General features: G+C 41.8%; 1 protein-coding gene across 1 annotated transcript in view; it reads right to left on the reverse strand.

Moving 5' to 3' along the window:
• Positions 1–699: 699 nt before the first annotated feature.
• Positions 700–13,799, reverse strand: part of LOC139749898 (uncharacterized) — a 321,502-nt gene continuing 308,402 nt past the window's right edge. The window contains exons 53-54 of the mRNA XM_071664295.1: positions 13,250–13,391; positions 700–2,549 (exon numbers count right to left, since the gene is read on the reverse strand). Coding sequence (XP_071520396.1) covers positions 1,554–2,549; positions 13,250–13,391 — 1,138 coding nt within the window. The 3' untranslated portion in view covers positions 700–1,553. The remainder of the gene's footprint in view (positions 2,550–13,249; positions 13,392–13,799) is intronic.

Below are 13,799 nucleotides of genomic sequence, written 5' to 3' on the forward strand. Positions count from 1 at the left end.
CAAACACCTGATCCACACATCCTCTACCACTTCTGAAACCACACTGCTCTTCCCCAATCTGATGCTCTGTACATGCCTTCACCCTCTCAATCAATACCCTCCCATATAATTTACCAGGAATACTCAACAGACTTATACCTCTGTAATTTGAGCACTCACTCTTATCCCCTTTGCCTTTGTACAATGGCACTATGCACGCATTCCGCCAATCCTCAGGCACCTCACCATGAGTCATACATACATTAAATAACCTTACCAACCAGTCAACAATACAGTCACCCCCTTTTTAATAAATTCCACTGCAATACCATCCAAACCTGCTGCCTTGCCGGCTTTCATCTTCCGCAAAGCTTTCACTACCTCTTCTCTGTTTACCAAATCATTTTCCCTAACCCTCTCACCTTGCACACCACCTCGACCAAAACACCCTATATCTGCCACTCTATCATCAAACACATTCAACAAACCTTCAAAATACTCACTCCATCTCCTTCTCACATCACCACTACTTGTTATCACCTCCCCATATATATATATATATATATATATATATATATATATATATATATATATATATATTTATGGTTAATGGAATGGCTCTGATTAGAGCCACAGCTACCCATGCTGTCTCAGCTAACATAAAAAGATATAAGGAATAAGGTGAATGAAAATGAAAAAAAATGTTCATCACATTTTATCTGTAAGCATTGATGCATTCTGTACATTACGTACAAGACGTGACGGAGAGTCACGTTGTACTGTATAGTGAAGAACGACCTTATGGACGTTCTGTGAGGCACTGATCATATGTCAGGTACTGTATCTGAAGGCCGGAGATGAATGCAGAGGGAGAAGAACAAGGAGAAAGTGAGAGAGGCGATAAGAGAAAGAGAGGAGAATGAGAGATAAAGAGAGAGAGAGAGAGAGAGAGAGAGAGAGAGAGAGAGAGAGAGAGAGAGAGAGAGAGAGAGAGAGAGAGATTATGGTAATATAAAAAGTTCGTTTAAGATAATGAGAAAGATATTCTATATTCATAATTTTTGTAGACTCTAGCCATGCCCTCTTGAAGTATCTTTGTATTGAACACTTAAAAGATTCTTCAGGAAAGAAATCCGAGTGAAGGTACTACTATGTTTTTGTCTTTTTCTCATGGGTTGCTACTGATATGATATTAGATAAATATTCCTAAATAGGACTAAAATATTTCATATATTTATAAAACTTTAAGAGATACGATGCAGTGAAGCAATGCATTCTCGTATTTCTAAACCCAAGTGCCAGTGGTTCATCTTCTCACTTCATCGTCTAAGATTAGGCTCAGTCCTTCGTGCATGGCGAAAATAACCTCAAATGGCGCTGCATGACGCCAGAATACAGTGTCTGGTGTTAGAGGAGAGTGTATCCAATTCCTACAAGTCTACCACTTCTACCGTTTCTCTGCATCGTATCGACATTGCTTACCTCGAATGAGTTACATTATATAGTCAATTTCACGGCGATTTTACTCCTCTCCTGATTCAGTACAATACTTATGTCTTCTCTGTCATCCAGAATCACATTCCCTTTCCTTTCTTCACCGGGAGCGTGCGGTCCAAGGCAGCCAGAGCTCGATCGAGCGACATGTTGATTTGTCGAAGCTGTGAGTCAACTTCGGGTGGCCTCGGTGGCGGGATGTTGACGGACTGGACGCTGTTGGGCCGCAGCGACGACAAATACGCGGACATTCTGGACATCATGTACTCCACTACCTCATAATCGTTGGGCTGGCGGGATATATCTTGGCTCACCTTGGCGAAGGAGTGGCAGATGATGGCGATAAGGAGCTGGAACACCACCCAATACATGATGAAAGCAAAGATAAAGTAAAAGATAGGGCCAAGGACTGGCGCCCCCGATCGGATATCTTCAAACTTTTTGTTGATGAGGAAGAAGCTAGACTCAGCAGCCTTGACGAATGTGGAGAACTCCTTGACGGAGGTTAGAGTGTTTAAGTAGAAGACGGTAACGAAGCTGACGAGCGTGACGATGAAGAGGAGACCAAAGCCGAAGATGTCGCCAGCAGCATGCTTGAGAGTGGCTGAGAGCATGCCAATACGTTTGTTGAATCGCAGTAGCTTGAGTAACTTGAGCGTACCGATGAACACTTGGAAGGCAACAACGTAGCCCACCACCTCGTCCAGGAAGGCTAGTGGCTGCATGCGTATGTACTTTTTACCTTTAGTTGCCGTGAATTTATCTAGAGTGTAGTACGTCAGAGATGTTTTTAATAAGTAGAAAACAGTAGCTGTATACGATAACGCGATAACCCAGAGCTCCATTAGATTCCAGATCGACTTGAAGTATGAGCAACCAAGCTTCCTGATGGACTTGTACTCTCGCCTCGTGTAGAAGAAGGTGAAGAGGAGGTAAGCGATCTCCGAGGCCAGGACGTACGCCCCTCCGGGCGTGTGGTACCGAAGGAGTTTCAGACCTTCGAACTCGAACTTAGGCAGAATCCCTCCGCCGGGAATGAACTCGAATAAGAACATCGTAACAGCGAACAGATTCACCTGTTGAGGGAACGAAAAGATATAACAGGTTATACATTCTGTGCTTTCGTGATACTAAATCTAATTGATGAATGCGATAAAACATTACTGAATTATATTACTGAGCATGAATCAGAATATTACAATACTCGTTTTAGCTATTATATATATATATATATATATATATATATATATATATATATATATATATATATATATATATATATATATATATATATATATATATTGTATGTGTTATACTTTTTCGTTGTCTCCTGCGTTAGCGAGGTAATGCAAGGAAACAGACGAGAGAATGGCCTAACCCACCCACATACACATGTATATACATACACCGTCCACACACGCACATATACATACCTATACATTTCAACGTTTTGGAAAGAGGGGCAAGTACGCAGTCTGTTGTGGATGAGAGAGCTTGGGAAGTGACTCAGTTGTTCGCTGATGACACTGTGCTGGTGGCTGATTCGGGTGAGAAACTGCAGAAGCTGATGACTGAGTTTGGTGAAGTGTGTGAAAGAAGAAAGCTGAGAGTAAATGTGAATAAGAGCAAGGTTATTAGATACAGTTGGGTTGAGGGACAAGTCAATTGGGAGGTAGGTTTCAATGGAGAAAAACTGGGGGAAGTAAGTGTTTTAGATATCAGTTAGTGGATCTGGCAGCGGATGGAACCATGGAAGCGGAAGTGAATCATAGGGAGGGGGAGGGGGCGAAAGTTCTTGGAGCGTTAAAGAATGTGTGGAAGTCGAGAACGTTATCTTGGAAAGAAAAAATGGGTATGTTTGAAGGAATAGTGGTTCCAATAATGTTATATGGTTGCTAGGCGTGGGCTATAGATAGAGTTGTGCGGACGAGGGTAGATGTGCTGGAAATGAGATGTTTTAGGACAGTGTATGGTGTGAGGTGGTTTGATCGAGTAAGTAATGAAAGGGTAAAAGAGATGTGTGGTAATAAAAAGGTTGTGGTTGAGAGATCAGAAGAGGGTGTTTTGAAATGGTTTGGTCGCATGGAGAGAATGAGTGAGGAAAGATTGAAAAAGAGGATACATATGTCAGAGGTGGAGGGAACGAGGAGAAGTGGGAGACCAAATTGGAAATGGAAGATGGAGTGAAAAGATTTTCAGTGATCGAGGTCTGAGCATGCAGGAGGATGAGAGGCGTGCAAGGAATAGAGTGAATTGGAATGATGTGGTATACCGGGGTCGACGTGCTGTCAATGGATTGAACCAGGGCATGTGAAGCGTCTGGGGTAAACCATGGAAAGTTTTGTGGGGCCTGGATGTGGAAAGGGAGCTGTGGTTTCGGTGTATTATACATGACAGCTAGAGACTGAGTGTGAACGAATGTGGCCTTTGTTGTCTTTTCCTAGCGCTACCTCGCGCACATGCGGGGGGAGGGGGCTGTTATTTCATGTGTGACGGGGTGGCGACGGGCATGAATAATGGCAGACAGTATGAATTATGTACATGTGTATATGTGTATATGTCTGTCTGTGTGTATATATATATATATATATATATATATATATATATATATATATATATATATATATTTTTTTTTTTCATACTATTCGCCATTTCCCGCGATAGCGAGGTAGCGTTAAGAACAGAGGACTGGGCCTTTGAGGGAATACCCTCACCTGGCCCCCTTCTCTGTTCCTTCTCTTGGAAAATTAAAAAAAAAAAAAAAAAACGAGAGGGGAGGATTTCCAGCCCCCCGCTCCCTTCCCTTTTAGTCGCCTTCTACGACACGCAGGGAATACGTGGGAAGTATTCTTTCTCACCTATCCCCAGGGAAGACATATATATATATATATATATATATATATATATATATATATATATATATATATATATATATATATATATATATATATTATTGGTGCATATGCACCTGGGCATGAGAAGAAAGATCATGAGAGGCAAGTGTTTTGGGAGCAGCTGAATGAGTGTGTTAGTGGTTTTGATGCACGAGACCGGGTTATAGTGTTGGGTGATTTGAATGCAAAGGTGAGTAATGTGGCAGTTGAGGGAATAATTGGTATACATGGGGTGTTCAGTGTTGTAAATGGAAATGGTGAAGAGCTTGTAGATTTTTGTGCTGAAAAAGGACTGATGATTGGGAATACCTGGTTTAAAAAGCGAGATATACATAAGTATACTTATGTAAGTAGGAGAGATGGCCAGAGAGCGTTATTGGATTACGTGTTAATTGACAGGCGCGCGAAAGAGAGACTTTTGGATGTTAATGTGCTGAGAGGTGCAACTGGAGGGATGTCTGATCATTATCTTTTCAGAAAAGAAGAGTGAATGTTGGGGTGAAGAGGGTGGTGAGAGTAAGTGAGCTTGGGAAGGAGACTTGTGTGAGGAAGTACCAGGAGAGACTGAGTACAGAATGGAAAAAGGTGTGAACAATGGAAGTAAGGGGAGTGGGGGAGGAATGGGATGTATTTAGGGAATCAGTGATGGATTGCGCAAAAGATGCTTGTGGCATGAGAAGAGTGGGAGGTGGGTTGATTAGAAAGGGTAGTGAGTGGTGGGATGAAGAAGTAAGAGTATTAGTGAAAGAGAAGAGAGAGGCTTTTGGACGATTTTTGCAGGGAAAAAATGCAATTGAGTGGGAGACGTATAAAAGAAAGAGACAGGAGGTCAAGAGAAAGGTGCAAGAGGTGAAAAAAGGGCAAATGAGAGTTGGGGTGAGAGAGTATCATTAAATTTTAGGGAGAATAAAAAGATGTTCTGGAAGGAGGTAAATAAATTGCGTAAGACAAGGGAGCAAATGGGAACTTCAGTGAAGGGCGCAAATGGGGAGGTGATAACAAGTAGTGGTGATGTGAGAAGGAGATGGAGTGAGTATTTTGAAGGTTTGTTGAATGTGTTTGATGATAGAGTGGCAGATATAGGGTGTTTTGGTCGAGGTGGTGTGCAAAGTGCGAGGGTTAGGGAAAATGATTTGGTAAACAGAGAAGAGGTAGTAGAAGCTTTGCGGAAGATGAAAGCCGGCAAGGCAGCAGGTTTGGATGGTATTGCAGTGGAATTTATTAAAAAAGGGGGTGACTGTATTGTTGACTGGTTGGTAAGGTTATTTAATGTATGTATGACTCATGGTGAGGTGCCTGAGGATTGGCGGAATGCGTGCATAGTGCCATTGTACAAAGGCAAAGGGGATAAGAGTGAGTGCTCAAATTACAGAGGTATAAGTTTGTTGAGTATTCCTGGCAAATTATATGGGAGGGTATTGATTGAGAGGGTGAAGGCATGTACAGAGCATCAGATTGGGGAAGAGCAGTGTGGTTTCAGAAGTGGTATAGGATGTGTGGATCAGGTGTTTGCTTTGAAGAATGTATGTGAGAAATACTTAGAAAAGCAAATGGATTTCTATGTAGCATTAATGGATCTGGAGAAGGCATATGATAGAGTTGATAGAGATGCTCTGTGGAAGGTATTAAGAATATATGGTGTGGGAGGCAAGTTGTTAGAAGCAGTGAAAAGTTTTTATCGAGGATGTAAGGCATGTGTACGTGTAGGAAGAGAGGAAAGTGATTGGTTCTCAGTGAATGTAGGTTTGCGGCAGGGGTGTGTGATGTCTCCATGGTTGTTTAATTTGTTTATGGATGGGGTTGTTAGGGAGGTGAATGCAAGAGTTTTGGAAAGAGGGGCAAGTATGAAGTCTGTTGGGGATGAGAGAGCTTGGGAAGTGAGTCAGTTGTTGTTCGCTGATGATACAGCGCTGGTGGCTGATTCATGTGAGAAACTGCAGAAGCTGGTGACTGAGTTTGGTAAAGTGTGTGAAAGAAGAAAGTTAAGAGTAAATGTGAATAAGAGCAAGGTTATTAGGTACAGTAGTGTTGAGGGTGAAGTCATTTGGGAGGTGAGTTTGAATGGAGAAAAACTGGAGGAAGTGAAGTGTTTTAGATATCTGGGAGTGGATCTGGCAGCAGATGGAACCATGGAAGCGGAAGTGGATCATAGGGTGGGGGAGGGGGCGAAAATTCTGGGAGCCTTGAAGAATGTGTGAAAGTCGAGAACATTATCTCGGAAAGCAAATATGGGTATGTTTGAAGGAATAGTGGGTCCAACAATGTTGTATGGTTGCGAGGCGTGGACTATGGATAGAGTTGTGCGCAGGAGGATGGATGTGCTGGAAATGAGATGTTTGAGGACAATGTGTGGTGTGAGGTGGTTTGACCGAGTAAGTAACGTAAGGGTAAGAGAGATGTGTGGAAATAAAAAGAGTGTGGTTGAGAGAGCAGAAGAGGGTGTTTTGAAATGGTTTGGGCACATGGAGAGAATGAGTGAGGAAAGATTGACCAAGAGGATATATGTGTCGGAGGTGGAGGGAACGAGGAGAAGAGGGAGACCAAATTGGAGGTGGAAAGATGGAGTGAAAAAGACTTTGTTTGATCGAGGCCTGAACATGCATGAGGGTGAAAGGAGGGCAAGGAATAGAGTGAATTGGATCGATGTGGTATACCGGGGTTGACGTGCTGTCAGTGGATTGATACAGGGCATATGAAGCGTCTGGGGTAAACCATGGAAAGCTGTGTAAGTATGTATATTTGCGTGTGTGGACCTATGTATGTACATGTGTATGGGGGTGGGTTGGGCCATCTCTTTCGTCTGTTTCCTTGCGCTACCTCGCAAACGCGGGAGACAGCGACAAAGCAAAAAAAAAAAAAAAATATATATATATATATATATATATATATATATATATATATATATATATATATATATATATATATATATGTACATAATTCATACATGCTGTCTTTATTCATTTCCGTCGCCACCCCGCTACACATGAAATGACATCCCCCTTCCCCCCACACGCGCGCGAGTTTGCCCTAGGAAAAGACAACATAGGCCACATTCGTTCACACTCAGTCTGTAGCTGTCATATATAATGAATCGAAACCACAGCTCCCTTTCCATATCCAGGCCCCACAAAACTTTCCATGGTTTACCCCAGACGCTTCACATGCCCTGGTTCAATCCACTGACAGTACGTCGGCCCCGTTATACCACATCGTTCCAATTCACTCTATTCCTTGCATGTCTTTCACCCTCCTGCATGTTGAGGCCCCGATCACTCAAAATCTTTTTCATTCTATCCTTCCACCTCCATTTTGGTCTCCCACTTCTCGTTGTCTCCACTTCTGACACTTATATCCTCTTTGTCAATCTTTCCTCACAAATTCTCTTCATGTGACCAAACCATTTCAATACACCGTCATCCACACTCTTTTTATTACTACACATCTCTTTTACCCTTTCATTACTTACTCGATCAAACCACCTCACACCACATATTGTCCTCAATCATCTCATTTCCAACACATCCATCCTCCTTTGCTCAACCCTATCTATAGCCCACACCTTGCATCCATATGACATTGTCGGGAACACTATTCCTTCAAACATACCCATTTTTGCTTTCCGCGATAATGTTCTCGCCTTCCACACATTCTTCAATGTTCCAGAACTTTCTCCCACTCCCCCACCCTGTGACTCATCTCTGCTTCCATGGCTCCATCCCCTGCCAAATCCACTCTCAGATATCTAAAACACTTCACTTCCTCCAGTTTTTCTCCATTCAAACTTACGTCCCAATTGACTTGTCCCTCAAACATACTGTACCTAATAACCTTGCTCTTATTCGCATTTACTTTCAGCTTTCATCTTTCACATTCCTAACATCCCCATCCATAAACAAATCAAACAACTATGGAGACATCACGCATCCCTGCCGCAAACCGACATTCACCGAGAATCAATCACTTTATTCTGTTCATACTCGTACACATACCTTACATCCTCGAAAAAACTTTTTACTGCTTTTAGCAACTTGCCTCCCACACCATATACTCTTAATACCTTCCACAGGGCATCTCTGTCAACTCTATCATATGTCTCCTCCAGATCCATAAATGCTACATACAAATCCATTTGTTTTTCCAAGTATTTCTCACATACATTCTTCAAAGCAATCACCTGATCCACACATCCTCTACCACTTCTGAAACCACACTGCTTTTCCCCAATCCGATGCTCTGTACAAGCCTTAACCTTCTCAAGCAATACCCTCTCATATATTTTCCCAGGAATACTCGACAAACTTTTACCTCTGTAATTTGAACACTCACCTTTATAGCCTTTGCCTTTGTACAATGACAGTATGCATGCATTCCGCCAATCCTCAGGCATTTCAATAAAGGGGTCGGAAGCGGAGGGCTATGAAACCTTTCCCTCCTTGTATTTTAACTGTAAAAGGGGAAACAGAAGAAGGAGTCACGTAGAGAGTGCTCATCCTCCTCGAAGGCCCAGATTGGGGTGTCTAAATGTGTGTGGATGTAACCGAGATAAGAAAAAAGGAGAGATAGGTAGTATGTTTGAGGAAAGGGACCTGGATGCTATGGCTCTGAATAAAACGAAGCTCAAGGGTAAAGGGGAATAGTCGTTTGGGAATGTTTTGGGAGTAAAGTCAGGGGTTGGTGACAGCACAAGTGCAAGGGAAGGAGTAGTACTACTCCTGAATCAGGAATGGTGGTAGTATGTGATAGTGTGTAAGAATGTAAACTCTAGATTGATATGGTGATTATTGGTGCCTATGTACCTTTGCATGAGAAGAAAGATCATGAGAGACAAGTGTTTTGGGAGCAGCTGAGCGAGTGTGTTAGCAGTTTTGATGAACGAGACCAGGTATAGTGATGGGTGATTTGAATGTAAAAGTGGGTAATGTGGCAGTTGAGGGAATATTTGGTGTACATGGGGTGTTTTGTGTTGTAAATGGAAATGGTTAGAAGCTTGTAGATATGTGTGCTGAAATAGGACTAGTGATTGGGAATACCTGGTTTATAAAGAGACATATACATAAGTATACGTATGTAAGAAGGAGAGATGGCCAGAGAGCGTTATTGAAGTACGTGTTAATTGATAGGCGCGTGAAAGAGAGACTTTTCGTTGTTAATGTGCTGAGAGGTGCAACTGGAGGGATGTCTGATCATTATCTTGCGGAGGCGAAGGAGAAGATTTGTAGAGGTTTTCAGAAAAGAAGAGAGAATTTTAGGATGAAGAGAGTAGTGAGAGTAAGTGAACTTGGGAATGAGACTTGGTTGACGAAGTACCAGGAGAGACTGAGTGCAGAATGGAAAAAGGTGAGAGCAAAGGACGTAAAGGGAGTGGGGGAGAAATGGGAGGTATTTAGGGAAGCAGTGATGGCTTCCACAAAAGATGCTTGTGGCATGAGAAAGGTGGGAGTTGGGCAAATTAGAAAGGGTAGTGAGTGGTGGGATAAAGAAGTAAGATTATTTGGGAAAGAGATGAGAGAGGTATTTGGTCGATTTTTGCAGGGAAATAGTGCAAATGAATGTGTTTAATGATAGAGTGGCAGATATAGGTGTTTTGGTCGAGGTGGTGTGCGAAGTGAGAGGGTCAGGGAGAATGATTTAGTGAACAGAGAAGAGGTAGTGAAAGCTTTGCGGAAAATGAAAGCCGGCAAGGCGGCGGGCTTGGATGGTATTGCAGTGGAATTTATTAAAAATGGTGGTGACTCTGTTGTTGATCGGTTGGTGAGGATATATATATATATATATATATATATATATATATATATATATATATATATATATATATATATATATATATATATATATATATATGAATGTAGGTTTGCGGCAGGGGTGTGTGATGTCTCCATGGTTGTTTAATTTGTTTATGAATGGGGTTGTTAGGGAGGTGAATGCAAGAGATTTGGAAAGAGGGGCAAGTATGAAGTCTGTTGGGGATGAGAGAGCTTGGGAAGTGAGTCAGTTGTTGTTCGCTGATGATACAACGCTGGTGGCTGATTCATGTGAGAAACTGCAGAAGCTGGTAACTGAGTTTGGTAAAGTGTGTGAAAGAAGAAAGTTAAGAGTAAATGTGAATAAGAGCAAGGTAATTAGGTACAGTAGGGTTGAGGGTCAAGTAAATTGGGAGGTAAGTTTAAATGGAGAAAAACTGGATGAAGTAAAGTGTTTTAGATATCTGGGAGTGGATCTGGCAGCGGATGGAACCATGGAAGCGGAAGTGGATCATAGGGTGGGGGAGGGGGCGAAAATCCTGGGAGCCTTGAAGAATGTGTGGAAGTCGAGAACATTATCTCGGAAAGCAAAAATGGGTATGTTTGAAGGAATAGTGGTTCCAACAATGTTGTATGGTTGCGAGGCGTGGGCTATGGATAGAGTTGTGCGCAAGAGGATGGATATGCTGGAAATGAGATGTTTGAGGACAATGTGTGGTGTGAGGTGGTTTGATCGAGTAAGTAACGTAAGGGTAAGAGAGATGTGTGGAAATAAAAAGAGCGTGGTTGAGAGAGCAGAGGAGGGTGTTTTGAAATGGTTTGGGCACATGGAGAGAATGAGTGAGGAAAGATTGACCAAGAGGATATATGTGTCGGAGGTGGAGGGAACGAGGAGAAGTGGGAGACCAAATTGGAGGTGGAAAGATGGAGTGAAAAAGATTTTGTGTGATCGGGGCCTGAACATGCATGAGGGTGAAAGGAGGGGAAGGAATAGAGTGAATTGGATCGATTAGGTATACCGGGGTTGACGTGCTGTCAGTGGATTGAATCAGGGCATGTGAAGCGTCTGGGGTAAACCATGGAAAGCTGTGTAGGTATGTATATTTGCGTGTGTGGACGTACGTATATACATGTGTATGGGGGTGTGTTGGGCCATTTCTTTCGTCTGTTTCCTTGCGCTACCTCGCAAACGCGGGAAACAGCGACAAAAAAAAGGAAAAAAAATTATATATATATATATATATATATCTTTCATACTATTCGCCATTTCCCACGTTAGCGAGGTAGCGTTGAGAACAGAGGACTGAGCCTTTGAGTGAGTATCCTCACTTGGCCCCCTTCTCTGTTCCTTCTTTTGGAAAATCAAGAACGAGAGGGGAGGATTTCCATCCCCCCTCCCCTTTTAATCGCTTTCTACGACACTCAGGGAATGCGTGGGAAGTATTCTTTCTCCCCTATCCCGAGGGAGCATTGAAAAATGTGTGGAAGGCGAGAACGTTATCTCGGAAAGCAAAAGAGGGTATGGTTGAAGGAATAGCGGTTCTAACAATGTTATATGGTTGCGAGGCGTGGGCTATAGATAGAGTTGTGCGGAGGATGTGTTGGAAATGAAATGTTTGAGGACAATATGTGGTGTGAGGTGGTTTGATCGAGTAAGTAATGAAAGGGTAAGAGAGATGTGTGATAATAAAAAGAATTTGGTTGAGAGAGCAGAAGAGGGTGTTTTGAAATGGTTTGGTCACCTGGAGAGAATGAGTGAGGAAAGATTGACAAAGAGGGTATATGTGTCAGAGGTGGAGGGAACGAGAGGTGGGAGACCAGATTGGAGGTGGAAGGATGAAGTTAAAAACGCTTTAAGCGATCGGGGCCTGAACGTGCAAGAGGGTGAAAGGCGTGCAAGGAATGAAGTGAATTGGAACGATGTGGTATACCGGGGTCGACTTGTTGTCAATGGATTGAACCAGGGCATGTGAAGCGTCTTGGGTAAACCATGGAAAGTTTTTTAGGGCCTGGATGTGGAAAGAGAGCTGTGGTTTCGGTGCATTATACATGACAGCTAGAGACTGTGAACGAATGTGGCCTTTATTGTCTTTTCCTAGCGCTACCTCGCGCATATGCGGGGGGAGGGGGTTTTCATTTCATGTGTGGCGGGGTTGTGACGGGAATGAATAAGGGCAGACAGTAGGAATTATGTACATGTGTATATATGTATATGTCTGTGTGTACATATATATGTATACGTTGAGATGTATAGGTAAGTATATGTACGTGTGTAGACGTGTGTATATACATGTGTATGTAGGTGGGTTGGACCATTCTTTCGTCTGTTTCCTTGAGCTACCTCGCTGACGCGGGAGACAGCGACAAAGTGTGATAAATAAATAAATGAATATATTACTTATTTATCTATCTATTCATTTATTCTTATACTTTGTCGCTGTCTCCCGTGTTAGCGAGGTAGCGCAAGGAAACAGACGAAAGAATGGCCCAACCCACCCACATACACATGTATATACATAAACGCCCACACACGCACATATATATATATATATATATATATATATATATATATATATATATATATATATATATATATATATATATATATATATGTATATATATATACCTATACATTTCAACGTATACATACATAGACATACACAGTCATATACATTTATACACATGTACATATTCATACTTGCTGGATATATATACATATATATATATATATATATTATCCCTGGAGATAGGAGAGAAAGAATACTTCCCACGTATTCCCTGCGTGTCGTAGAAGGCGACTAAAAGGGAAGGGAGCGGGGGGCTGGAAATCCTCCCCTCTCGTTTTTTTTTAATTTTCCAAAAGAAGGAACAGAGAATTGGGCCAGGTGAGGGTATTCCCTCAAAGGCCCAGTCCTCTGTTCTTAATGCTACCTCGCTAACGCGGGAAATGGCGAATAGTTTAAAAGAAAGAAAATATATATATATATATATATATATATATATATATATATATATATATATATATATATATATATATATATATATACATATATATATTGTGGTTCATTCATATTCCTTTAAAGTCAGCATACACGTAGTACAAATACAAGTGTGAACGAGTCTTTGAGAAGAGCAGCCGACCTGTGGGTTGAAGACAGCAAACTCCACAAAGAGAGCTTTCGTATGATTGTCGACCCAATTTTGAGCCTCGAGGGAGTCCAGAATCCTCATGACCTTAGCCTCATGTCCCTTCAGCTCCATCAAGTAACCTCCACCACCGTACCTGTGGGATGTCAGAGACGATTACACAAAATGGCTCAAGACAATAGGTCACCGATCTCACGCAGTCTGGATTTAAAGGATGAACCTTATCCAAGGAGACATACAAACGTGGTTAAAAAATCATTATTATTATAATCATGTTACTTATCAAACTTCGTGAAAAATATTATTATATCAAACTAACTATCAAACCTCGTTAAAAGTTATCATTATCATTATACTTATCATCAAACCTCGTTGAAAAAATACTATTATAATGATTATAGCAATTATGTAACATACAATTGGTGCATTTGCTTCCAGCATATCTTCGGACTGTGGGTGTCGGATATACTGGGTAGGATAGACTGGTGGCGGCATTCCTTCACAGCAGAAAGTCATGACAGTAAATTAGAACTTAGAATAGAAA

This window comes from Panulirus ornatus, chromosome 8 (genome assembly GCF_036320965.1).
Source record: "Panulirus ornatus isolate Po-2019 chromosome 8, ASM3632096v1, whole genome shotgun sequence".
NCBI lineage: Eukaryota > Metazoa > Arthropoda > Malacostraca > Decapoda > Palinuridae > Panulirus > Panulirus ornatus.